This window comes from Anolis carolinensis, unplaced genomic scaffold (genome assembly GCF_035594765.1).
Source record: "Anolis carolinensis isolate JA03-04 unplaced genomic scaffold, rAnoCar3.1.pri scaffold_8, whole genome shotgun sequence".
NCBI classification, from domain to species: domain Eukaryota; kingdom Metazoa; phylum Chordata; class Lepidosauria; order Squamata; family Dactyloidae; genus Anolis; species Anolis carolinensis.
The window spans coordinates 17,517,142-17,542,521 of NW_026943819.1; the positions used below are offsets into that span (position 1 = coordinate 17,517,142).

General features: G+C 40.6%; 1 protein-coding gene and 1 long non-coding RNA gene across 4 annotated transcripts in view; one reads left to right on the top strand and one right to left on the bottom strand.

Annotated features, from left to right (window-relative positions):
- Positions 1-24,657, top strand: part of LOC103280178 (uncharacterized) — a 111,966-nt gene extending 87,309 nt beyond the window's left edge. For both annotated transcript variants that reach the window (XR_010000361.1, XR_001730749.2), the window contains exons 2-3: positions 21,549-21,656; positions 22,403-24,657. This is a non-coding gene — a long non-coding RNA (uncharacterized LOC103280178). The remainder of the gene's footprint in view (positions 1-21,548; positions 21,657-22,402) is intronic.
- LOC103280181 (actinia tenebrosa protease inhibitors) lies at positions 2,008-22,517 on the bottom strand. 2 transcript variants are annotated; one of them, XM_062960761.1, is made up of 12 exons: positions 22,433-22,517; positions 20,729-20,908; positions 19,072-19,179; positions 18,051-18,230; positions 15,883-16,005; positions 14,318-14,497; positions 11,778-11,957; positions 9,481-9,528; positions 7,719-7,748; positions 4,129-4,317; positions 3,229-3,407; positions 2,008-2,183 (listed from the first exon to the last, which is right to left on the bottom strand). In XM_062960761.1, the coding sequence occupies exons 1-11, from the start codon at positions 22,509-22,511 to the stop codon at positions 3,232-3,234; spliced, it is 1,473 nt and encodes a 490-aa protein (XP_062816831.1). In that variant the 5' UTR covers positions 22,512-22,517; the 3' UTR covers positions 2,008-2,183; positions 3,229-3,231. The 2 variants fall into 2 exon arrangements, with proteins under 2 accessions (XP_062816831.1, XP_062816832.1); XM_062960762.1 differs by lacking the exon at positions 11,778-11,957.
- Positions 24,658-25,380: the final 723 nt, after the last annotated feature.

A 25,380-nucleotide genomic window follows, 5' to 3' on the forward strand; every position in this document is an offset into this window, starting at 1 on the left:
TTAGCACCAAAATATCACGATATATTGAAAACATTGACTACAAAAATGGCTTGGATTATCCAGAGGCTTGGATAAGTGAGACTCTACTGTACTTCATTCCAGGGAGGGGATATAATGTTTATCCATCCAATGTTTTATGGTTTTAACCAGGATTGTTTTGATACTAATGTTGTTTAATACCGTTTTAATATTTGTATGTTTTGCTTACACCAGCAAAAGCAGGTTTTATGATGTTTTAATGCTTTATATGTCCAATTTTTTAACTTAGTTTTATACTTATGAGTGATTTGCCTGGGCAAACTTGGGCCCTCCAGGTGTTTTGGACTTCAACTCCCACAATTCCTAGCGGCTTCAGGCCCTTTCCTTTCTCCCCTCGGCCACTTAAGCGTCTTTGCCCTACCAGCCTTCCAGGAAACCCACAGATGTGACATTGCTGACACTTTCAATGTAAAAGGTAAAGGTTTCCCCTGACATTAAGTCTAGTCGTATCCGGCTCTGTGGATTGATGCTCATCTCCATTTCTAAGCCGAAGTGCCGGCGTTGTCCGTAGACACCTCCTAGGTCATGTGGCCAGCATGACTGCATGGAGCGACGTTACCTTTACCTATTGATCTCACATTTGCACGTTTTCGAACTGCTAGGTTGGCAGAAGCTGGGGCTAACAGCAGGAGCTAAGCACCGTTCCCTGGATTCAAACCGCTGACCTTTCCGTCAGCAAGTTCAGCAGCTCAACGTTTTAATCTGCTGTGACAGCAGAGGCTCCTGATGCTTTCAAATCGATTCATATTTCTCCGCAGCCACAATAAGTGGATTCCTCCCCCTTTTGTTTTGGCCTATGATAGTTATAACTACAGTAGTCTCACTTATCCAACACTCGCTTGTCCAATGTTCTGGATTATCCAACACATTTTTGTAGTCAATGTTTTCAAAACATCGTGATAGTTTAGTGCTAAATTCGTAAATACAGTAATTACTACATAGCATTACTGCGTATTGAACTACTCTTTCTGTCAAATTTGTTGTATAACATGATGTTTTGGTGCTTAATTTGTAAAATTATAACCTAATTTGATGTTTTCCTAAATTCCTCCTTATTATCCAACATATTCACTTATCCAACGTTCTGCCGGCCCGTTTATGTTGGATAAGTGAGACTCTACTGTACATGGATAGTTAGGCAAGGTAATGTCCCTGTTCTTTAGGGAGTTGCCAATAATTAGGGAGCAGGTTGGAGAGCGAAAGGGAAAGAAAGACATCACTTATGTTCAATACAATCTCAAGTGATAGAAAACATTGTCCTTTTAGCCCTTTGTGCTATAACACTTCAGCCCTCTTGGATATTCAGTTTTAGCCTATCAACAAAATTACATTAAAATAAACATCCAAAATGAGAGCCCCATTTAAGGATGGAATGTGGGAGTGTGCATTTTTTTAAATATCAGGAGCGACTTCAGAAACTGCAAGTCACTTCTGATGTGAGATAATTGGCCGTTTGCAAGGATGTTGCCCAGGGGACGCCCGGATGTTTGGTGTTATACCATACTGTGGGAGGTTTCTTTCATATCCCCGCATGGTGTGCTAGAGCTGACAGATGGGAACTCACCCCGCTCCTCAGATTCAAACCACTGACCTTTTAGTCAGGAGTCCTGCTGACACAAGGGTTTAACCCAGTGGTTCCCAACTTGTGGTCTGTGGAACACCAGTGGTCCGCAAGAACCAGGATAGGGTCCACGGCTTCACCGTTACTACACCACTGCAATGAGAGCGAATGGTCTCGCAAAACCCTCGTATAGTGCCAAGACAACGGGGATGTCGGGAGAGGAGACGTTGACCACCCTCGAAAGGCACAACACCAAGTCTCCTGACTACTGCTTCTCCTCCCTCCCTCCCCCTGAATGGAGCCATTCCATGTGATGCCTGGAAGCCATTGCGCCATCGGGGCTCCAGGGTGTGCATGAATGGTTATTATTGTTGTTAAATAATCGGTAAGAACCATAACCAGTGGGATGACAAGAAAAAAGAACATTTACTGGAGCATCTGGAGAAGATTTCATAAGAGAATAAAACACCAGAATCCCATCTTTATTTGTTGTCGCTGTTCCTTGGAATTTGGTCACATGCTCCACGAGCCCATCAGTGTTTTTGTTTTTATAGAGAAGAAGCTAGTCTGAGCATAGGATGATCTGAGGAAAGAAAAATTAAGAATCAATAAACATAGATACAAGAGACTCAAAAAGTGTTGGATATTGGTGATGTTTCAGAGAAACGAACAGGACCAAGGTTGGCTGGTGGAATCACTACCTTGGAGAGCGGAAAACCATAATGGTACCTCTACCAGCTGCTCGATGTAGCTCAGGTTAATTGTGGGCCCTTTATTCATCTTAAGGATTGATTTCATATTGATCCGTTTTTCTTCTTCTATCATCTAATCCCTAACAGAACATTTCTTGTATCAGCATTGCATTTGCATCTCCCTTCACTCTCTTATGTTGCTTGTTCTCGTCCAGTACTGCTTCCCATTGACTTTAACAAACCTCACAAGATTTGAATACTAAATATTGTATAAACTTGTCCCCATAAAGTCTAATAAATTCTATTCATGTGTTATGGGCGAGGCTCAGCAAATAGGAGCCGTAGAAGACTTTGCTGTGTTAGACAGGAAGCTGCCTCTTGCCATAATCTGAACTTGTTGTAAGAGGCATGTTTTCAGGACATAGCACAAGGATTTCTGATGATCTTGGAAGAAGGCAAGCCGTAAATTAAAGTACAAACTGAACATTTCCTTCAAAATGCCCTCCCTCCTGCTGACAAGGAAATGGTCTCATTGCTACAATTCAGGACTGCAAACAGTGCAAACAGTACTTTATTGTCTTGTTTGCTTCTCCTGAATGGAGGCCCTACCAAACTGACTCAGACACATACACCTTCTACTGTAGGATGTTGGACAATCCTGTTTGTATCTGAAAGAGAGCAAACATAAATACTTGACCAGCTTTGTTCCATTTGTGCAACTCCATTGTTTTAATCTCACCAGACCATCCAAGTGTCATTACAAATGTCCAGAGTATGACAGGCAAAGATCATTATCATACCTGCCTCTTTTTTTCTTTTTTTCTTTTTTTGCATGAGGCATAAGGTTATCACTTTAAGCACTGCATGAGAAAAAAATGCAATATCATACAAGCTTATCCAATCACCAAAATAAGAATGAATTGTTTTTCTCTTTACCTGTTAAGCAAGGCATAACCTTTTACATTCCTGGGAACTGCTAAAGTTGTTGGCATTACCACCGCAGCCACTATAAATGAATTGTTCACAATGTTTGCTCTTCTGATTATAGTAATAGCGGCTAATTTTTTCTGAGCATGACCCTGTATTTTTAGGGACTGTACATATTGTAGGTATCCCTGAGTGACGGGGAAAAAAATAAAGATAACTGGTCTAAGGCACATAGAGTTTTAACAAATAGAATCTTGCAGCTCAAGTCTACCTCTGCGCATATCAACTGAGGCCCCATTTACATTGTCATATAATCTAGTTTCTGAATGCAGATTAACTGCATTGAAGTGGAGTGTAGACTCGTATAATCCAGTTTAAAGTAGTTAATCTGGATTCTGAACCTGAATTATATGGCAGTGTAAATCTAGCCTGAGGAATCAAGAGGAGAATCCAATGAGATTTATTCTAAGCCTTGGAAATAACCTTGAACTTTATCACTCATGTCCTTTTGCTTCTTGTCTCCTTTGTATCTCATTCTCAGACACACATCTCCTCCATTTCTCTTACTCTCAAGATAATTATCAATACACAATCTTATGGCTAATCAACTAGAGTAGATGTATTAAATCCAGGATAATTTGGAAAACCAACCCTGCGTAACTTATATTGATTAAGTGGACATATTTCACTTTTAATGCAATTTGGTTATTAATGCACTATTATTAAAGCTATTCATTTGTTGTTAAAAGTATTTTACATTTCAACTGAATTACTATGTTATAAAAAGGAGTAAACAATTAGATGGGGGAAGGCAAGGAGAGAGAGAAGTCTCTAATTTTAAAAAAACTTATCTTCTTCTTGATCAAAGAAGCCCCAAGATATGTAGAATCAAAAGTTATTTCTTCTTACCTGTTATAGTTTCACACTTCTGATTGCATTTTGTAGCAGTGAGAAATCGATTTGCATTACCCAAGCAGCCAGTATAAATGAACTTTTCACATGCATGTTTCTCCATGTTATAGTAGTAGCGAGTATGTCTTGCCTGACATTTCCCCTGTTCAGGTGGCAGTTTGCATATTGAAGGCAAATTTTCTCTGCCTGGAAAAGCAGGAGAGCAAAAAGGAAACGGACTTGACATTCCACCGTAGTTGGCTATTAATTAATTTATTTTTATTTACATCATTTTTACCCTGCCTTTGTCCCCGAGGGGACTCAAGGCGGCTTAAATGATGATTATTTAATAATTATTATTTTAATTTAAATTATTTAAATCACCCAAGTCAAAAAAGAAGCACAATTAAAGCCCTGGCAGACCGTGCAAAAAGAGTCTGCGAACCCCACCTCCTCCAAGAAGAACTGAACCATCTGGGCTCTACAAGCCAATGGAGACTCCACCATAGACATCAGAAGAGCTGCAAGGCCAAGAACAAGCCACAAGAATAAAGATAAAAGATCCACCCAGAGAAAAAGTTTTTTTATCATACATCAAGGGAACCACTGACCATATAGGGAAGCTGATGAAGAAACACAACCTATAAACTATCCACAGACCCACTAAGAAAATCCAACAAATGATACATTCAGCAAAGGAAAAGAGGAATCCTCTCACCTCTGCAGGAGTCTACCGTATACCATGCAGCTGTTGACAAGTCTACATAGGGACCAACAAACGTAGAAGCATGGCCCAGACACAAATCAAGGAACATGAAAGGCACGGCAGACTAACTCAACCAGAGAAGTCAGCCAGAGCAGAGCACTTGATGAACCAACCTGGTCACAGCATATTATTTTGGAACACAGAAATGCTGGACCACTCTAACAACCACCATGTCAGACTACACAGAGAAGCCATTGAAATCCACAAGCATGTGGACAATTTCAACAGAAAGGAGGAAACCATGAAAATGAACAAAATCTGGCTACCAGTATTGAAAAACTCTAAAATCAGGACAGTAAATAAAGAACAACATTCAGAAAATAGGAATTTCAGGCATGAAACAATCAGGGCGAGCTAACACCTCCCAACAAAGGATTCCCTCAGGCACAAAGCAGCCAGGCTTTGAAGCTGCAAAGCCATTAAATGCTGATCAAGGTGGCAAATTGCAACATTCACACTTGCTTCAAACAGACAAGAGTTCTCCCACCCTGAACATTATTCCACGGATATATAAACCCCACCTGCCCACTGCATGTTTTGGTGTCCAAGTGCTATGTCATCTGCATATAGGAGTGTCCAGGGATGTGTAGTCTGCACATCTGCTGTAGCAGTGCACATGCAGAATATGAATGGTAATAGTGAGAGTGCACACCAACAGTGATGTTGAAGGGTGGTGAAATCCCTGCAGGGCAGCGGTCTATACTTGTTGTACTATTGTATAGTAGCTTTATTCATGTTACATAGTCTTCTCGTATTCCATGTGACCATAGTGTTTGTCAGATCAGATCAGGAGGAACCCGATCAAATGCTTTTTCGATATCAAGGAATGCAAAGTGCAGTTTTTTTCTTTTCCTGATGTTTTTCCATGAGTAACGGGACAGCATGTATTGCATCTATTGTGCCACACCCCTTGTCCAAGCCACATTGTTTTGGTGTAACGGCTGTGTGACTTCTTTGCCTTTCATCCAGTATTCTTGCAAATACTTTCATTGCATGACACAATAGGTATATTGGACGGTATGTTGAACAATTACAGATGCTGGTTTGCCTTCCTCATGTGATAAACTCATCATTTTTTGTGTTCTAGCAATATTCAGTCAATACCTAACAGTGCAGGATTGCCAGTTCCCTGGATGCTTCCAATACTGTCTTGAAGATGTAAATTTACAGAATGTCCAGCAGATGATGCCACCCTTCTTCCGTATGTCATCTCACATTAGTCCTCAGTTTTTCTTTTTATTACTACAAGTAGTAGTAATAGTTGTAAATGAGATGGGAATTATGGAACAGGAAAGTCCTTTCCTTGATGCTACTAGGAGCTCTCCCACTGAAAACATTCATCAATTGGGTTTGGGTAGAATTTGTTGCTCAAAGGCTACTCGCTGTAGCTATGTTTAGATTTTGAGGAGGAGAAGGATAGTTTTAGTCCATGAGTAATTAAACTGCAGCCTGTGGACCACATGTACCCCACTGGATAATTATTATTTATTTATTTTGTTTTATTTATATACCGCTCTTCTCCCCGGGGGGCCCAGAGTGGTTTTACACAATAGCAGAATCAAATGCCACATACAATACAACAAGCAGTAAAAACCATACATAAAACATGAACAAAAGCTTATGCATGAGATGTAACAAGAGTGTGGACCACCGTGGCCAAGTCAGGCTTCCCAAGGTACAGGCGCAGTTGGCGCACAAGTTGTTGTGGCCTCCAAGGTACAAAATAACCTCTAAATGGTTCTGGGGGTATAGAGGGCGTTTCCACCATGTTTGGAGGCCCCGTGGTCCACAAACAATAAAACAACATTGCAGAGAAAAAGAAAGAGAAGAAGAAAAAAACATGTTTTGCCCCCAAATGCCCTCTTGTGTGGTAGCATTTTCACCACATATTATGCCCCCCCAGGACAATTTAAACCTAGGAAAGACCTTTTTTTTTGCAACAGTAAGTGAACCAGAAATACTCTGCACCATTCCTGTTGTTAAAAATTGTCCCAAGAAGACTTGAAGACATGTTGAAAATGCCTATGTCTCCTAGTTGGTGTTTGGGATCATTTGGGGTGAAAGTGTATTTTTTAAAATAGGAGCAGAAATATGTTTGTTTACACATATTATAAAGCATGACCATCAGAATGTCACATAACACACACACAAAAACAATAGCAACTACATTTGGACTCGGAAAACCAGCAACATCTGGCAACCAGTGCTGATTTTGTTGCTAACATCAAATAGCAATCATGGAAACCTTTTTGTCCAATTTTCCTATTGCATCTGAGTTTTAAATGAGATAATATCACACCGGTAAAGTGTAAGTCCCCAACAGGTGTGGCTATGTGCTTCTTCTTCCTTTAATGCTCAACCTACCTGTTTTCCAGCTCATGACCATCACTAGCTGAAGGAGAACAAGGAAAATATAAGAGGTAGTCAGGCAGCAATGATTTTGCATTCTCACAGTTGGCTTCAGGAAGTTGATGCCATCTTTCTGGACCTCAAAAGCAGATCCAGAAGTATCCCATTTTGAGAGAAAAGTGGGATATTATTTCAACAAAGAAACAAACAAAACCCCTCTCTTCCTAGAGTTGTGTTAGAAACAAGCTTCTGCAAGGATGCTCCATGTCTTCTCTCATCAGTTCTAGGAGTACTTTTCAATTATGTTACTGTTGGGGTGCCCACCATTTGTTACAAACAGAAACAAATAGAAAATGCCAAACCTTGTCTAAAATCATCCAGCCACTTCGCTTTATTTTCATAATCATATATTTGGCAGTGTCAGGCATCATCAAAGGTAATAAATACAGTAGTAGTAGTGGTAGCAGTGGTAGTGGTAGTGGTAGGCTCTCACCTGAAACGGGGACTTCTTTAACTGAAGGTGCTGGTCAGAGTATCAGTATTCCAAGAGGAAGAATGGAATGTAAGAGTTGAAGAACATAGGAAAAAAAGAAGTTGCATGATGGATTAGATGAAAGACCTAGTTGGTCACATAGCAGTCTACACAGGAATCTGACAAACAGGAGAGAAGCACCACTGTTCACTCCTTCCTAACTGATTGACAAAGGGACTTCATCACATGCAGGTCCTCCCTGCCACCCTTGACCCTCCATTTCCATGCCTTTTTAAAACAGTTCATAGACTAAGTACAATAGAGCCCATCATACGACACAGACATCTGTGGTGTTTCATCAGTGAACTGTGTCAAAAGCTTGGAGAAATGGAGGGAAGTGAAGCCGGGGAGCAATTGTCTTCTGAGCTCCTGATGTGCCTGGAAATGGGACAAAGCACTTAAAAGCACATAGGATGGGATCTGTCAGATTCTCTCATTTTGGATCTTTTCAGTGACTTAGAGGAATGGGCATTCTTAAGAACGGTGCCATGGGTCTCCTCTAGAATAATGGGATTGGGAAAGAAAGGAGTCCAGAGAAGTGGTGTCTGCCTTAAGAACAGTGCCTTGCATCTCCTCTAAGCAGGTGGTTTAGGTGGGAGGAAGTGATCCTGTATGGTGGGGGTAAGGCAATTCTCCACATTTTTTAAAGAAAGTGTCCAGTTAATATTTAAGCAACATGATTAAAATTCTATTCCCTAATGGAATGAAGGGGGACTGAACACCGGAATAGGTAAATAACTCATGCTAAATATCAAGGATCCATCATAGGACTATAAGAAGCTGCTGCACCTATTTGGATAAGGCTCCATATTCCAAGGATAACATTCAATCAGCTGCATGTGGCAGAAAGATATTGGAATATAGGCTTGACAGGGCAGTTAGCCCAATGCTGATCCAGAGTGGGCTACTCCGGATCAGCATTGGGGGTAGCTATACTGCCAACCCCTGAGCTGGCTTGCACCCTTCTAATATAATGACTTCAGAGCTGATCCAGCTTCTCTCAGGATTAAACGAGATGTCAAAACACACTCTAAGAGTCAGATATAGTCCCCATCTGCACTGCCATATAATGCAGTTTGAAACTGCATTATCCGATTAGTGTAGACTCATATCATGCAGTTGAGTGCAATTAAGCTGCATTATATGAGTTCTACTACACTGTTTGAAATTGCATTATGTGTCAGTGGAAATAGGGTATGAACTATACAACTGATATGAACTATACAACAGCAATTAAACCAAAATATAATCCATGTGTTACCAACACACATACATTCATAGAAAGAAAACTCTATATTCAGAGAAAATAAAACTGTATGTTCAGAGTTTGTGAGTCTTGCCTGTGCATTTCAGGGAATCCTTTCTTTGTGTTGTTTATCGCAACTCAGTGGAAATAGGGCCATTGTTAGATACTGCAGATACTTGTACTCCGAGGCTGGAAACCTCTGTGGGTCCCATTATGGGGGAAAGGCAGTAATAAAAAAAAGAAGTCATTTATCCTTATTTTGATTTATGTTTGGCTATAGCATTTTATACGTATTTTCAGATTTGTTCATGTTTATTTTCTCTGCCCTTCTCTGTTGTTTTGTGAAGTATGTGTAATTTTGTTGTATGCAACAAAAAAATAATAAAAACCACAATTACTAAGAAAAAAACAAAAGCATAAGAAACTACCATGTTAGGATTAATAAAATCTCGTTTTGATGGTTTTTCTGAGTCTTACCAGTGGTCGTTTCCTCCTCTGGTCGTGTAGAGGGTGTTGGAAGCACTTCTAACAACATGTTAGTAGCCCAAGAAGATAGTGTTGAAGCAGAAAGACATAAGAAGACAAAGAAGAGCGATTCTGGATCAAAGCAAGAACCTATCTAGTTCAACATTTTATTCACCCACATGCATGACAAGAGAGAGGCTGCTCTGCTTTGGGTGATTTCATGCAAATATTCCTTTAAGAATAAAACTACTGTATAAATACAGTGTACCATAATGGAACAAAGAAGGGGCAGAACTCTATATCACGTAGTAAGGCCTCGGGGCTTCTCATTTCTTCATATTTTGCTGGGCCTACCACCTGATGTAGAGTTCAGCTTCTTTGTTCTATGATGGCACACAGTATTAATAAAGTAGCTTCTTTCTTAACAGAATACTTGCACAAAACAGCCCAAGGGAACTGGGAATAGGAATTTATGTAATTTTTTTTGGTCTGGAGGAGGCAGCATGTTCTTTCATTTTTTTTAAGTCCTGTTCCCTATTTCTGTTCATGCACTTGTGGAAACTGGTGAAAGGTCCATTTCTCTTGGGAATCGGCCATCAGCTGTTGGGGAGTTTTCCACAATATCAGATTAGGTCTCCGCAGGGAGGGAGTGAAGGATAGATTAATTAGGCAGTCAGAGAGACTCCATGAGAAATCCTTGAAACCCAGGTGTGTGAGGCATGATCTCATGGCTTTTTGGTCAGGCTTGGGCTTAAATTAAATAATGTTTACTTGGTGTCTCTCAGAGGAGACTACGTTGCCCAAAGATTCAGGTTCCTGTCTCAGCTCGCAAGTTCATGATTCAAGTTTCCTGTGTTTGCCTATGTTCATGAAAGAGTTTTGCCTTGGAAAAAGTTCCTGCTTTCATGCTTATGGATTTATGCCTGTGATCTTGACTTCCTTGGCCTCATGTACCTTGCCATTTTGGACTACTGCTCTTTTGCATATGGACTATTGCTATTTTATGCCTTTTCTACTGCTCTCTTGGGAATTGCCCTTTTTTCCTTTATGCATGCTTTTCTTAATAAACTGTTATAGTTAGTACTACTGAACTCTGGTGTGGTTCTGGGTGAAAAGGTGTCTTGGGCTAGAGTGCAGCAGCTATGAGAATAGTGCAAGCAGGTTAGCAACAAAGAAAATTCTACTTCTCCAGTTGCTCCTCATCCTCCCTATCTTTTTCCAGTCTCAAACCGAAAAGCAAATGCAAAACATATCCAAGAAGATAACTTATGTGCCTTCAAGCCATTTCCAACTTTTGAACGGATTGGTAGAAGCCAACCTTCTGAGGTATGATGGGACAAAGCACAGCATTTTCTGAAGGCAAGTATCATGTTTGGGTGTGATGGGGTCAGTATGCATCCTATCTGCATTCAGTATGCATTCAGTCAGAAAAAACTACGAGATGCATACTGATAGAAACAGAGTATTTCCTATTGTAATGAGGTTCCCAGAGGAGCAGGAGTTCAAGCCCTGGTTTCCAGAGTCATCTACCAATGTTCGAACCGTGATGATTCTCCATTTTTGCACACCACAAAACTACTATTAAAATTGGTCATAACAATAACAAGGATGGCCATAGATAACCAGCTCACTAAACTAAGTAAGCCCTTTTCTGGTGTTCCTTGTTCTAGAATCAAGTGGAAAAGGTTGACCTGGCTGCTCCTCTGGACAATGCCTGTTTGTTTGGACCCTAGAAGTATAGCTTGTGTAGGGACAGAGCCCCATGCTTCCATTTTAGCCTTCTCTGCACAAATGTAAGTGATTACTTGCTAAATATTCTCCAGCACATCAAGGTTCACAAGAGAATACAAATACAGATCTGCTGTTGAATAATTACATAACTACAACATTAAACCAAGGATGACCACATTTATTCTTCTCTCTGTTTTCAGACTCTGACAACACAGATTCCCATTGGCAGCCACTGAAAGCAGTCATGAGTCTTTAGGTGGCCTCTATGGGACTCCATTTTGCCAGAAAATGGAGAGAAGACACAGAGAAGATAGCATTTGATGAGGTCCATAGTCTAGTACTGCCTTAGCCTAGGGGTTCAACTAAACCAAAATGGCAGAGGAAAACCTCACAGAAGAGATCCAGATGGCATGGAAATATGTACAAGAGTCTTAGAAGCTAAGCAGCAAGCATAGCAACAAGTACTGCAGCTCTCCCTCCCTGACTCTTTTTTCATAATACAAAATTATAGCACTTCTGGATTAATAGCTCCTATTCAACAGCTACGAACTCAGCACTAGACTCCAAAAATTGCTTACCTTTTGAAACTTTGCACCATTTTTTGCAGCTATCAGATGTTTGAAATAAATTTCCATTGCCCATGCAGCCACCATAAACAAATGTTTCACATTTTTTGTGATGATGGTTATAATAGTAACGGGTCAAACGATTGTTGCAAGGTCCTTTGGATGGGGGGAGTCTGCATACTGGAGGCACGGCTCCAGGAGACAAGAATAGGTAAAAATTACAACAGGTAATAAATAATCCAGGTTTTGGATATGCAAGCACTTTACAGATATCCTTCACGCAAAAAGATAATGGGAAGGGAGCTTGCATTCCCTTTTCTTAACAAGAGTTTCTATCCAATCCATTGAAGCATAAGTTTCCTTCTGAGGTTCATAGACTTTACTCCTTATGATATTACACTGCTATTTTATTATTAGTCTGCTTGAACTTCTAGAGCAACATCCTTCGAAATCCTGGGATTAGCAGTTGAGAGAAATGTTAATGTGGGATTTGTGACATTTATGATCTTGTCATACAGCCACTGGAGTTTGTCTCCTTCATCAGAGAGCATGGGGAACCTGGTGCCCCACACCCCGCATTGCCTGGCTCCAGTTAAAGGTGGTCCTATTGGGGGGGGGGGGGGAACAGGGAGCACGTGTCCCACATGGATTCCAATGGCAACATGGGAAGCTTCCCGTGTTGCCGTGGTGGCAGCATGCACCTGCTCCACCCTACTTCACCCATGAAGCTCCACCGGTGTCATTTGATGCGAGCCAGCGGGCTCAGTGGGTGACTTAGGCTAAACTGGTGCATGCTGTCAATTTTAGCCCTTAGTGATGAGGTCATTAGAAGTCTTAACTAGAGAATTCTTAGACCTCGCTAAACTAAAAAAACTCCGGAATTCCATGCGATGCAGCCATAGCATTTAAACTGGAATAATAGTGCTATAACCAGTACAGTGTGAAAATGTGTATGGTTAATGCGGTGACACCAGCTTTGTGGCTAATAACTTCATCTTGGAGTCATTGTCTCAAAAGGTATGCTCATTGCACAACAACAGACCCAGAAAGCAAAAAGTGACAAACTATCTCATCAATTAGTCAGTCTGGTTTTGATGGATTTTCTCAGAGTCTTATCAACAGACTGGTCCTGGCTTGGTCCTGTAGAAGGACTTGGAGTTGGTCTTGTAGGAAGACCTGGCATTGGTCTTGTAGAAGAACTTGGTATTGCTTCTGTAGAAGAACTTGGCATTGGAAACACTTGCAATAATGGTGTAAGTAGTACAAGAAAAGATGGTGAGAGCAAAAGAACAGAAGAAGAGCCATACTGGATCAGTCCACGGATGCAATAACAAACTCGCAGAACATGCCACTGACAGAGTCAGGAAAGGCCACGTGACGGGCAAGAGAGCAGCTGTGCTGTATCTCTCAAACTCCACCATGACTGAGACACTGATGAGAGTGTAAGAAAAGGATTCGGATCAAGCCAATTCTGCTATGTATATGTGTGCTTGAACATTACAAAGAGAGAACATCAGCTGCCTCCAGAATTCTTTGTGTAGTTTACGTGGATAACATAACTGAGGAAAATTAGAGATCAAGAGAATTGATGCAAGCCTCTCTCAAGCATTCATTGGTTGCAGGCACCTACTTGATATTTAGGGGCTGTGCCAGCTTTTGACTGGAACTCAAAAGAGTTGTATTTCCCACAGCACACAAATTAACATCCCCAGTTTCCTTCTACAATTACAAAAACTCTTCACATCCTCCTGGATCATACATTTCCCCCCATCAAGTTCTTAGAGACTATATAAAATCAGACATAACGTGAAATAACATATCATTTTGAATAGTAGCCCCCAATTTTGTCCTTTCCCCCTCAGTTGCAGTAGGGCAAAAATATGACAGAATTGTCCCCTATAATGTTCAAGGGATATTTTAAGTGAAATAAAACAAACAATGGGTGTTTTGAGAATATGCAGTAGGCACATGTAGGACCTCATCAGATGGGTGATTAGGGAAAATTGGTAGAACTGTCCCTACCTTCCCTACCTTCTTTCCATGTCTTCTGGGATGACTGGCCATCCACCATTGTTTCCCATAATTTCTCGTAGTTTCCCTGCTTCCTTCCCATTTTCAGCTGATAGGAGTCAAGTAGCACCCAGCTCCTGAAAACGGAGTCTTCTATCTTTTTTCAGGCGATGGCAATGCAGATTCCCATTGACAGCCATTTCCAGTGGCTGTACATCATTGGATGGCTTCTGTGGGATTCCGGTTTGCCAGTGCCTGAAAATGGAGAGAAGAAGTAGAGAAGATTGCATCTGATGAGGTCTAGAGACTTCCTTAGCCCAGGGGTTCAACTAAACAGTATTCGGGAATGACTGAGGAAAAGCTCACCAAAGAGATCCAGATGGTGTGGAAATATGTATAGAGGTCTTGGAAGCTAAGCAGCGAACATACTGCATCTCTCTCTTCTTGTTTCTTTTTTCACTATACAAAATTATAACACTTCATGGCTAATAATTTCTGTTCAACAGCTACAAACTCAACATTAGCCTGCAAATACTGCTTACCTTTTGATACTTTGCACCAATTTTCGCAGCTCTCGAGTGTTTGAAATTTATTTCCATTGCCCAAGCAGCCACCATAAATAAATGTTTCACATTGTTTGTGATTATGGTTATAGTAGTAACGGGTCAAACGGTTTGTGCAAGGTCCTTTGGATGGGGGTAGACTACATACTGTAGGCAGAGCTCCAGGAGACAAGAATAGGTGAAAATTACAACAGAATAATAAATAACCCCTATTTTGGATATGCAAGCACTATACAGATGTCCGTCATGCAGAAAGTTCATGGGGTGGTTGAGAGGGGAACTTGCATTTCTTTTTCTTAACAAGCGTTTCTATCCAATCCATTGAAGCATAAGTTTCCTTCTGAGGTTCATAGACTTCACTCCTTATGATATTACACTGCTATTTTACTATTAGTCTGCTTGAACTTCCAGGGCAGCATCCTATGGAATCCCGGGATTAGTGGTTAAGGGAAAGCCATTTAGAAGTCTCACCCGGAGAAATCTTGGACCTCGCTAAACTACAAACTCCAGAATTTCATGAGATACACCCATTAAAGTTAAATTTGGAATAATAGTACTCTAACTAATGCAATTTGATAATGTTTTTATCCAATATGGTGACATTGAATAATTTGTAATTCACATCTGCTTGTCGGGGTTGGTGTCCCAGAAGGTATCCTGGCCAACTTCTGAAGTTGAGGAAGCTCTTTTTGTGGAATGGCAACTTCAGGACCTCAGCCTGGGGACTCGTCTGAGATCAATCAGACATTGACAAGAGAGCTATTAGATGAGAAGGCTCAGCCCCAAAACCCAACTCATTAGGCAGAAAATAGAGCAAAATATGGTATGTGTTCCCTTGCAATAAACCCTTCCAGACATATGCCACAGCTTCATGTCTGTTGGATTTTCTGCCCAGCCTGTCTGGAAGATCTTGGAGCAGAGTACTTTCTTGCTAATAACAGCCTGAGGAATTGCCAAAGCCTAAATCAGGACAGGAGATGCCCGATAAACCTGACCCCTCACATTAGTCTTGCTCTTCAATGTTATCTTCTGTTTGCATGTTCATTCTACAACAACAGACCCAGAAAGCTAAACATGACTAATTACCGTGTTTCCCCGAAAATAAGACAGTGTCTTATATTAATTTTTGCTCCCAAAGATGCACTAGGTCTTACTTTCAGGGGATGTCTTATTTTTCCATGAAGAATTCACATTTATTGTTGAATCAAAAAATGAACATTTATTATATACCATACAGTAGTTGTCATCACAAACCAGCATAACCAGACAAACTATGAATCCTATCAAGAATTTCTTGTTACTACCAATATTTCCATGTACAACACTCTATGGTATATACGTTTACCGATCCTACATGTTCTGTTCGTTGGGCATGCTTCTAAACAAAAACTTTGCTAGGTCTTACTTTCAGGGGAGGCCTTATATTTAGCAATTCAGCAAAACCTCTACTAGGTCTTATTTTCTGGGGATGTCTTATTTTAGGGGAAACAGGGTATCCCAATAATTAGTTGGTCTGGTTTTGTTGGGTTTTCTTGGAGTCTTACCAACAGACACATCCAGGCTTGGTCCTGTAGAAGGACTTGGTGTTGGTCTTGTAGAAGGACTTGGTGTTGGTCTTGTAGGAGGACTTGGCACTGATTTTGTAGAAGGACTTGGCATTGGAAGCACTGTAAATAGTACAAGTAGTGATGGTGAGAGAGAAGAACAGAAGAAGAGCCATACTGGATCAGGCCACTAATGCAATAACAAACCCACAAGCCTGCTGAACATGCCACTGACAGAGTTAGGGAAGTCCACATGCCAAGCACGAAAGCCACTGCACTGTATCTCTCAAACTTGACCATGACTGAGCCACTGATGAGACTGTAAGAAAAGGATTCTAATCAAGCCAATTCTGCTATACATATGTGTGCTTGAACACCACAAAGAGAGTGAACATCAGCTGCCTCCAGAATCCTTTGTGTAGTTTATGTGGACAACATAACTGAGGAAAGTTGAGGATCAAGAGAATTGATGCAAGTCTCTCTCAAGCATTAATTGGTTGCAGGCGCCAACTTGATGTTTAGGGGCTGTGCCAGCTTTTGACTGGAATTCAGAGTTGTATTTCACACAAGACACAAATTAGTATCTCCAGTTTCCTTTTACAGTTACAAAAATTCTTCACATCCTCCTGGGTTATACATTTCCTGCCAGTAAGTTTTTAGAGACCATGTACGTAAAATCAGACATAATGTGAAGTAACATATCATTTTGTATAGTAGCCCCAATTTTGTCCTTTCCTTTTCAATTGCAATGGGACAAAAACATAACAGAATTGTCCCCTATAATGTTCAAGGGACATTTTAAGTAAAATAAAGCAAACAGTGGGTGTTTTGTGAGTATGCAGTAGACACATATAGGACCTCATCAAATGGGTGATCGGGGAAAATCAGTAGAAGTGTCCTATCTCATTCCCTACCTTCTTTAAATGTCTTCTGGGATGGCCAGCCATCCGCCATTGTTTCCCGTAATTTCCCATAGTTTCCCTGTTTCCTCCCCATTTTTAGCTGGTAGGAGTCAGGAAGCATCTAACTCCTGAAAACAGAGTTTTCTCTCTGTTTTCAGGCACTGACAACACAGATTCCCATAGGCAGCCACTGGAAGAGGCCGTACATTGTTGGATGGCTTCCGTGGGATTCCAGTTTGCCAGTGCCTGGAAACGGAGAGAAGAAGCAGAGAAGATTGCATCTGATGAGGTCCAGAGACTGCCTTAGCCCAGGGGCTCAACTAAACAGTATTCAGCACTCCCTTTACAATAATGGCAGAGGAAAAGCTCACCAAAGAGACCCAGATAGTGTGGAAATATGTATAGAGGTCTTGGAAGCTAAGCAACAAACATAGTTCATCTCTCTCTTCCTGTCTATTTTTCACTATACATAATAATAGCACTTCATGGCTAATAGTTTATGTTCAACAACTGAAACTCAGCAAAATTAGATCTTATCTGCTGAAGTTTAATATTTCCAAGCCTACAAGAGGACGAAGGGGATATAGTAGCATTAGAATGGAATATAAATTACGACAGTTTAAGGAATAGCAAGAGCAGGTTGGAAGTCTAGAACTCTTAATTTTTTAATTTTTTTATTAGATAGATAGATAGATAGATAGATAGATAGATAGATAGATAGATAGATAGATAGATAGATAGTAGAGTCTCACTTATCCAACATAAACGGGCCGGCAGAATGTTGGATAAGTGAATATGTTGGATAATAAGGAGAGTTTAAGAAGAAGCCTATTTAACATCAAATTAGGTTATGATTTTACAAATTAAGCACCAAAACATCATGTTATACAACAAATTTGGCAGAAAAAGTAGTTCAATACGCAGTAATGCTACGTAGTAATTACTGTATTTACGAATTTCGTACCAAAATATCATGATATATTGAAAACACTGACTACAAAAATGCGTTGGATAATCCAGAACGTTGGATAAGTGAATATTGGATAAGTGAGACTCTACTGTATATATATTCCTTCACTATCATTCTGCCTTTTTTTTCCTTTTTCTCACATTTTTCCTACTTTTCTATAATAAAATATTGTTCTCCCACTTTCGATGTATACTAAATTTTTCTCATTTTCTCTTATGGTATATAAAATTTCAATAAAAACATATTATTTAAAAAAAACAACTGAAACTCAGCATTAGCCTGCAAAAACCGCTTACCTTTTGATACTTTGCACCATTTTTCGCAGCTTTCGGGTGTTTGAAATTTATTTCCATTGCCCAGGCAGCCACCATAAATAAATGTTTCACATTGTTTGTGATTATGGTTATAGTAGTAACGGGTCAAACGGTTTTCACAAGGTCCTTGGGATGGGGGTAGGCTACATACTGTAGGCAGGGCTCCAGGAGACAAGAATAGGTAAAAATTACAACAATAATAAATAACCCCGATTTTGGATACGCAAGCCCTAGTATACAGATGTCCATGAGGCAGTTAAGAGTGAACCTTGCCTCTCAGTCCACTCGGCTGTCTCTATCCGATCCATTGAAGCATAAGTTTCATAGACTTCATTCCTTGTGACACTTCAAGTTTATTGTACTAGTAATCTGCTTGAACTTCCAGGGCAGCATCCTATGGAATCCCAGGATTAGCAGTTGAGGGAAAGGCATTTAGAAGTCTCACCCAGAAATCTTGGACCTCGCAAGACTACAAATTCCCGAATTTCATGGGGTGCAGCCCATTGTATTGTAATAAATAAAGCAATACTTGTAAACTGTTCCCAGGGAGGGGAGGGAGGGAGAAAGAGGGGGGATAATGTAAACATGTGTTTCCAATGGAAAATGTTTTGAATGTTTGCATAATATTGTGTAGCACTAGTTACAATAATTTCAAAAAATAATAAAAAAAAACATTTCTTAAAAAAATATGAGGAAGCTCTGTTTGTGGAATGGCAGCTCCAGGACCAGAACCCGAGGACTCATCTGAGATGAGATTCTGCACTTTTGATGGATTTCCTGCTCTGTCTATCCTGCCCAACAATGGCCGGGGGGGGGGGGGGGGCAAATCCTAAATTAGGATAGAACATGCCTGATATCCCCGACCCCTCACATTAGCCTTGCTCTTCAGTGTTACCTTCTAACTGTATGTTCATTGTACAACAACAGACCCAGAAAGTAAAAAGTACAGACTATCTCAACAATCTGTCAGTCTGGTTTTGATGGTTTTTCCTCAAAGTCTTACCAACAGACTGGTCCTGGCTTGGTCCTGTAGACGGACTTGGCATTGGTCTTGTAGATGGACTTGGCATTGGTCGTGTAGACGGACTTGGCATTGGTCTTGTAGGAGGACCTGGAATTTGAAGCACTTCTGAGAATGGTGTACATAGTATAAGAAGAGATAGTGGAACAGAAATAAGGTGGACACCAAAACTGAGGAAAGTTGAGGATTGAGAGAACTGATGCAGGCCTCTCTCTGTCATTCATTGGTTGTAGGCACCTGCTTGACAATTTAGTGCCTGTGCCATATCATTTTAAATAGAAGTACCCAATTTTGTTCCTTCCTCCTCAATTCCAGTGGGACAAAAACATGACAAAATAGTTCTCTATAATGTTCAAGCAACATGTGAGGTAAAATAAAGCAAACACCAGGTATTTTGAGAGCATGCAGTGTACACACTTAGCTGAGCACTGCTTTAGCCCAGGGGTTCAACTAAACAGTAAGGAGCACTTACTGTTTTTAAAGGAATGGCAGAGGAAAAGCTCACCAAATAGATCCAGATTTATTATTTATTTATTTACAATATTTATATTCCGCCCTTCTCACCCCGAAGGGGACTCAGGGAGGATCACATTATGTACATATAGGGCAAACATTCAGTGCCCATAAACACATCAAACCAAGACACAGACAGACAGACGCAGAGGCAATTTAACCTTCTCCTGAGGGGATGTTCGATTCTGGCCACAGGGGGGAGCAGCTGCCCCATCATCCACTCTGATGGCACTTCCTCACTTCCTCATTCCAATGTTGTAAATTAGTTAAACTTGCCTCCCCACTTTTATAAGTGGTACCTTATTTCCTGCTTGATAGATGCAACTATCTTTCAGGTTGCTAGGTCAGCAACGAGCAGGGGCTATATTTTATTTTTAATTGACGGGTGCTCACCCCGCCACGGGCTGGCCTCGAACTCATGACCTCATGGTCAGAGTGATTTATTGCAGCAGCTGTTTACCAGCCTGCTCCACAGCCCAGCCAGATAGTATGGAAATATATACAGGAGTCTTAGAAATGAACATATCTTAGTACTGCATCCCTCCCTTTCTGTCTCTTTTTTTTCACAATACAAAATTATAGCACTTCTTAGTTAATCGTTCCTGTTCAACAGCTATAAATGCAACACTAGCCCAGTGCACTCTGTCATTATATATGTCATATATTCCTAAAAGACGATGCTCTCCCCAACAATAATCATCGACAGAAAACCGAAATAAGGGCAAGAGCCAAAGGATCCTCCATATCACAGATCTGATTAGCTCAACATGAAGGAAAACCCAAACTCAGCAACCCTTACAGTGGTAACAAATATGATACCTCCATTTGAGCCATAGTTGTGGCTCAAATCAGAAACAAGAACAAAGGAAATATATGTACTTACTCTTTCCAATGCTGAGTTTTTCACCCTAAGATTCCTAAAATATGATAGGATCTTACTTCTATAGATCAAAAGAAATTTCCATAGATCTTTCATGAGTGGTGACAGCATTGTAGCTTTTGTCTGAAATCAGCTCACACGTATTTACACCACTTTGTGTTTTGAAGTTTGCACCTCTTTTTTTACCAGAAATCCAGCATCACAGGATTGTGTCTACAAACATATTCTGACATGAAAAATGCTTACCTTTTGATACTTTGCACATTTTTTCGCAGCTCTCAAGTGTTTGAAATTTATTTCCATTACCCAGGCAGCCACCATAAACAAATTTTTCACATCGTTTGTGCTGATGGTTATAGTAAAAGCGGGTCAAACGGTTTTCGCAACTCCCCTTCATGGGGGGAAGGCTGCATATTGTTGGCAATGCTTTGAAGAAATATCATAACATTATCATCATCATCATTATCATCATCATCACTATGACTACTACTGTAATTATCACCATCATCTTTTTCCAGTTTTGACTCATGACAACTGACAACAGTTAAAAGAATCATAGTTAACAATTAACAACACATAAAAGTTAAGAAGCAATAAAAACAGCATGAAATTAAAACTGAATAAAACAAATAAAAGTTTAGGACATTATACTACACCTAGTTTCCCTGAAAAATCAATTCTCTAAGGTCAGATGAAATAAAAAGGAGGAGCATAATTTTAAAAGTTCCAGTCTAGCTTCTCTGAAAAGAGATCTCTCTCTGGTGATGCGTCAGAGAGAGAAAAGTCTCTCCGGAATATATTAAAAAGGGACAAGGTTTGTATGGGAGGTTATGGTCCTTCGAACAATTGCCAACTGAACCTTAGAGAGCTTTATCACCAGCACTTTTGATTTATATCTAATAATACTCGTTTCTGATAGGGAAGCAGTTTCATGTAGGAAGAACATGTACTGGAAAAACTAGTTCTACTCTGACATTAGCACTTCTGTTCCTTATTGCTACACATTTCTGGAGACCTAATAAAAACGGAATGTTCAAAATTCGCATTTTTCTTTCTGGAACTTTAGGGGAAGCTAGCACCAAAATTTGGCGGCCAGTAGTGATGTCAATGCCAACATACAAATGCAACGATGGCGAGCACCAACTGCAAAGAAGAGCCGGACCAGAAGGTTCCAGTAAGTATGTAATAATGTTGTTCTGCGATTCCTCCTATTGTCATTGTTTTGTGCCTTTAAGTCATCTCTAACTCATGACAACCACAAGGCAACCCTATGATAAGATTTTCTTGGCACAATTTATTCAGATGGGGATTGCTTTTGCCTCCTTATAAAGATGAGAGAGCGTGAATTGTCAAAGATCTCCACGACTGAGTGATGATTTGAACCCTGGATCTCCAGAGCAGTTGCCCAACAGTCAAAACATTATGCCATGTTTGTACATCACTATAAGAAAAGGATAAGCAATGGTTGGAGGCATTATGGAACCCATAAGGACTTCCCCACTGTTATGATTTGACTGCTTCAGAAATTAAGCAGTAATTCCAGTGACTTTTCATACTGGAAATGTTCCATAGAAGCTTCCAGAATAAAGAACCTTATTTTCAGGGGAAAGAAGGGAAAGGGAAAATGACAAGGCAAAGCTATCTCCTGTTGAGAAGGCAGCAGAATCAGTCATGGTTCCCATTCAGAAATCATGCAACCCACCTTGTCTATAATATCTATATCATCTCAGTGATACAAACAAATGCAGAAGAAGTTGAGAAAATGGAGATTGTCATACCCAGCTGTTAAATCAAGAGTCTTGCCTTGTTTGAAGGGTTTAAAGTGAGCCATTCAGTTCCAGGGAAGGCATCCCATTTACAAAGTATCTGACTTGGTTGCCTAGAAAGGATCACTAATTTGTCACTTATGTGTCTAATAAGCCTATTTTCAGGGAGAAGACCAGATCTTACCTGCAACGGCCTGAGGATGTTCCAGCCAGGATATAAGGACTAGCAAGAGAGAAAGGAGCAACACAAAGTCACTCTTCATTGTGTCCTTTGAGGCAAGTGCTGAGTTAAGAATTAAGCAACTTTATTAATACTGTGTTCCATAATGGGATGGCGAGGGGGCTGAACTCTACATCAGGCAGCAGCCCAAACACCGGCCTGAGAGGCTCCTTTGTCTATGAGGAAGAGGCTCCATGTTCTTGAATAAGGAACATTGAGTACATTTTGGAGACCAACTTTCAGTCTTTTCCAGTTTGGGCAAATCAGAAAGAGACAGGACTATAAATTTTGCCTGGCGAATACTTTCAGGTCTCCGAAGATTTGACATGAACCTCCACAAGCCAGAGACTATATTGTTTCATGTGTTGATATATTATTCTGATTACCATGAACTGACCAAAAGTGCTGCAGAATCTCTTTCTCACAGATGGATGCAAAAAATCTTCTTGGAGCAGGGGATTGGATTTTTTTTGCAAATGTCTCTCCAGGATTACAATATTTTAAGGTTGGTCAGTGCTATAGTGCAATCTGTTGGAGAATGGAGCCTAAGCAGCTGGTAAAAAGAGCCACAGTGTCCCCTGCTCTTGTTTTTCCAGATCTAATCCTCACACTCTCATCCTCTCTTTCCTTCTATCTAATGGACTATTGAGGGAGGAACAAAATGTTCTTCCCAATGGAGATTGGAATCAAAGTATAGGGAAATTACTTTTGGGAAAACAAGTTCCAGAATCTCCTGTGAAAACAGCCAGTGCTTATGCTAATTTGGGAATTCTGACAATAGTAGTCCAAAGTATTATTTTTCTAAGGCTTAGATCAATGATGAAGATTAAGAGGAGAGTCAAGAGATTTATTTTTCTTGGAAATCCATCTACTTGGTAAGCAGGGAGAATGGAGTAGCTATGAACTGTCCAAAGTTCTGAATTCCATAATGACAAACTGCTGCACCCCCAATAGCAGCATACTCCATATTTTGCTGTCAAAGGGGGTCCTTGGTGGTATTAAATCTGCCGAGTAATGTCCCCATGACCCTGTAGCCTCACCATACCTGGAGAATTATACTTTGACTCTCCATTAAAGGTAATGACACAAGCTAGAAGCTGCTCAAAAGTTGGTAAACATATGTTGGTGTATGCTGCATAATATTCCTGTTTTTGCATGTACTCCATGAAGACCTTTCTCCATATCAGCATCCAGACAGACATGGTATACCTTTCTCCAAAACAAAATATATCTGTTTTAGCCATAATTTGTGTTTTTTGTTTTCAATTTCTATATTCATAAATGAAACAAACCTGTAAAGTAAAGGTAAAGATTTCCCCTTGATATCAAGTCTAACCAAGTCCGACTCTGGGGGGTAGTGCTCATCTCCCTTTCTAAGCTGAAGTGCCGGTGTTATCCATAGACACCTCCAAGGTCATCTGGCCAGCATGACTACATGGAGCGCTGTTCCCTTCCTGCCGAAGCAGTACCTATTGATCTACTCACATATGCATGTTTTCGAACTGCTCGGTTGACAGAAGCTGGGGCTAACAACGTTCCGATCAGCAAGTTCTGCAGCTTAGAGGTTTAACCCACTGCGTCACCACAGCTCCATGTATATATACATAAACCAATACAATACTCCATAACATTTATACAATATACATATTTGGTTATACCCTTCCCTCCTCCCACCCTTCCAATTTTGGTGGCTTTCCATCCCTTAGGTTAGAGACCTAGATATATAATTCTGTTCTTCTTTCCTATTACATTGTTTTTCTATTCTTCCTTCTGGCCTGATATTTATTGTTTATAAATTACCTACACAGATTCTGTTAGTGTGGTGGTTGAAACATGTGCTGAAAAAAATCATTCATCCAGACACATGTCAGCTAAAACAGACACTGAAGGGTGAATTGTTCAGTGGGGCTGGATTAAAGCAGCCATGCATATGACATGTCAGGCTGTGTCATGACGAGTAGCCTATAGGTCACTTTCTGCGTGGACACCAAAAATGGGAAGGCTATTTAAACTCAGAAGCCACATGGCTTCAGCCTCTCTCGGATATTCTCTTGATATTCTCTCATTATCATCTCTCTTAATACTTGTGCCGTGACATCTGGACTGTTTATCGGGCTTGTTTGTATATAGTTTGGTGATTAAGAAACAGAAGAAGGAATAAATATGGCCTTCAATATTACTTGAATGAATCAATTGGTTCGAAGTGTTTAATTACACAGTGGCAGAGAGAGAGAAAATTCCAGCAGCAGAAGAGATCTTTTTTCATGTCAGGAGCAAACTGCAAGTTGCTTCTGGTGTGAGCAAATTGGCCATCTGCAAGGATGTTACCCAGGGGACAGCCTGATATTTGATGTTTTACCATCCTTGTGGGAGGCTTCTCTCATGACCCCGCTTGGAGCTGGAGCTCATAGAGGGAGCTCATCCAGCCCCTGGGTTGGATTCGAACCGGCAACCTTCAGGTCAGCAACCCAACCTTCAAGTCATCAGTCCTGCTTGCACAGGGTTTAACCCACTGCACCACCAGCAGAAGAGACGAGGCGTAGCAAGGGAGTGGGCTAGCTGGTGCATTTGCGCATTCCCCAGGAGCACTCACTTTAGAGCTGCAATTAAACCAGGGATCGTCTGAGTAAGGCCAAACCCCACGCTCACCCCGCCTCACAGATTCTAACAGATTAAATTATAAAGCCTTGTTTTACAATGCTGTTACTCTTCATTCCCCTATCATAGAACTGACTCTGTAATTAGACAGAGTAAAGCAAGAGCCTCAGGCGGCAGATGCTAAAAAATAGTAGTCACAGAATCTTCCCACTGGAACCGCTGGGCATTTCGCTTTCTCAAAGGACAGCTGTCTGCACTGTGTTATCCTTCAATTGCTAAAAGGTCCAGCTGCCTTTGGGTTTACTGGATGGGGC

What these genes read in the sequence shown, in the direction of transcription:
- LOC103280181 (XM_062960761.1), bottom strand. Translation starts at nt 22,511, where the DNA reads ATGAAGAGTGACTTTGTGTTGCTCCTTTCTCTCTTGCTAGTCCTTATA. An exon ending in ACATCCTCAGGCCGTTGCAG is followed by an intron (nt 20,909 to 22,432) that starts GTAAGATCTGGT and finishes ATTTCTTCAAAG; the next exon opens with CATTGCCAACAATATGCAGC. An exon ending in ATGGTGCAAAGTTTCAAAAG is followed by an intron (nt 9,529 to 11,777) that starts GTAAGCAATTTT and finishes ACATGTTGTTAG; the next exon opens with AAGTGCTTCCAACACCCTCT.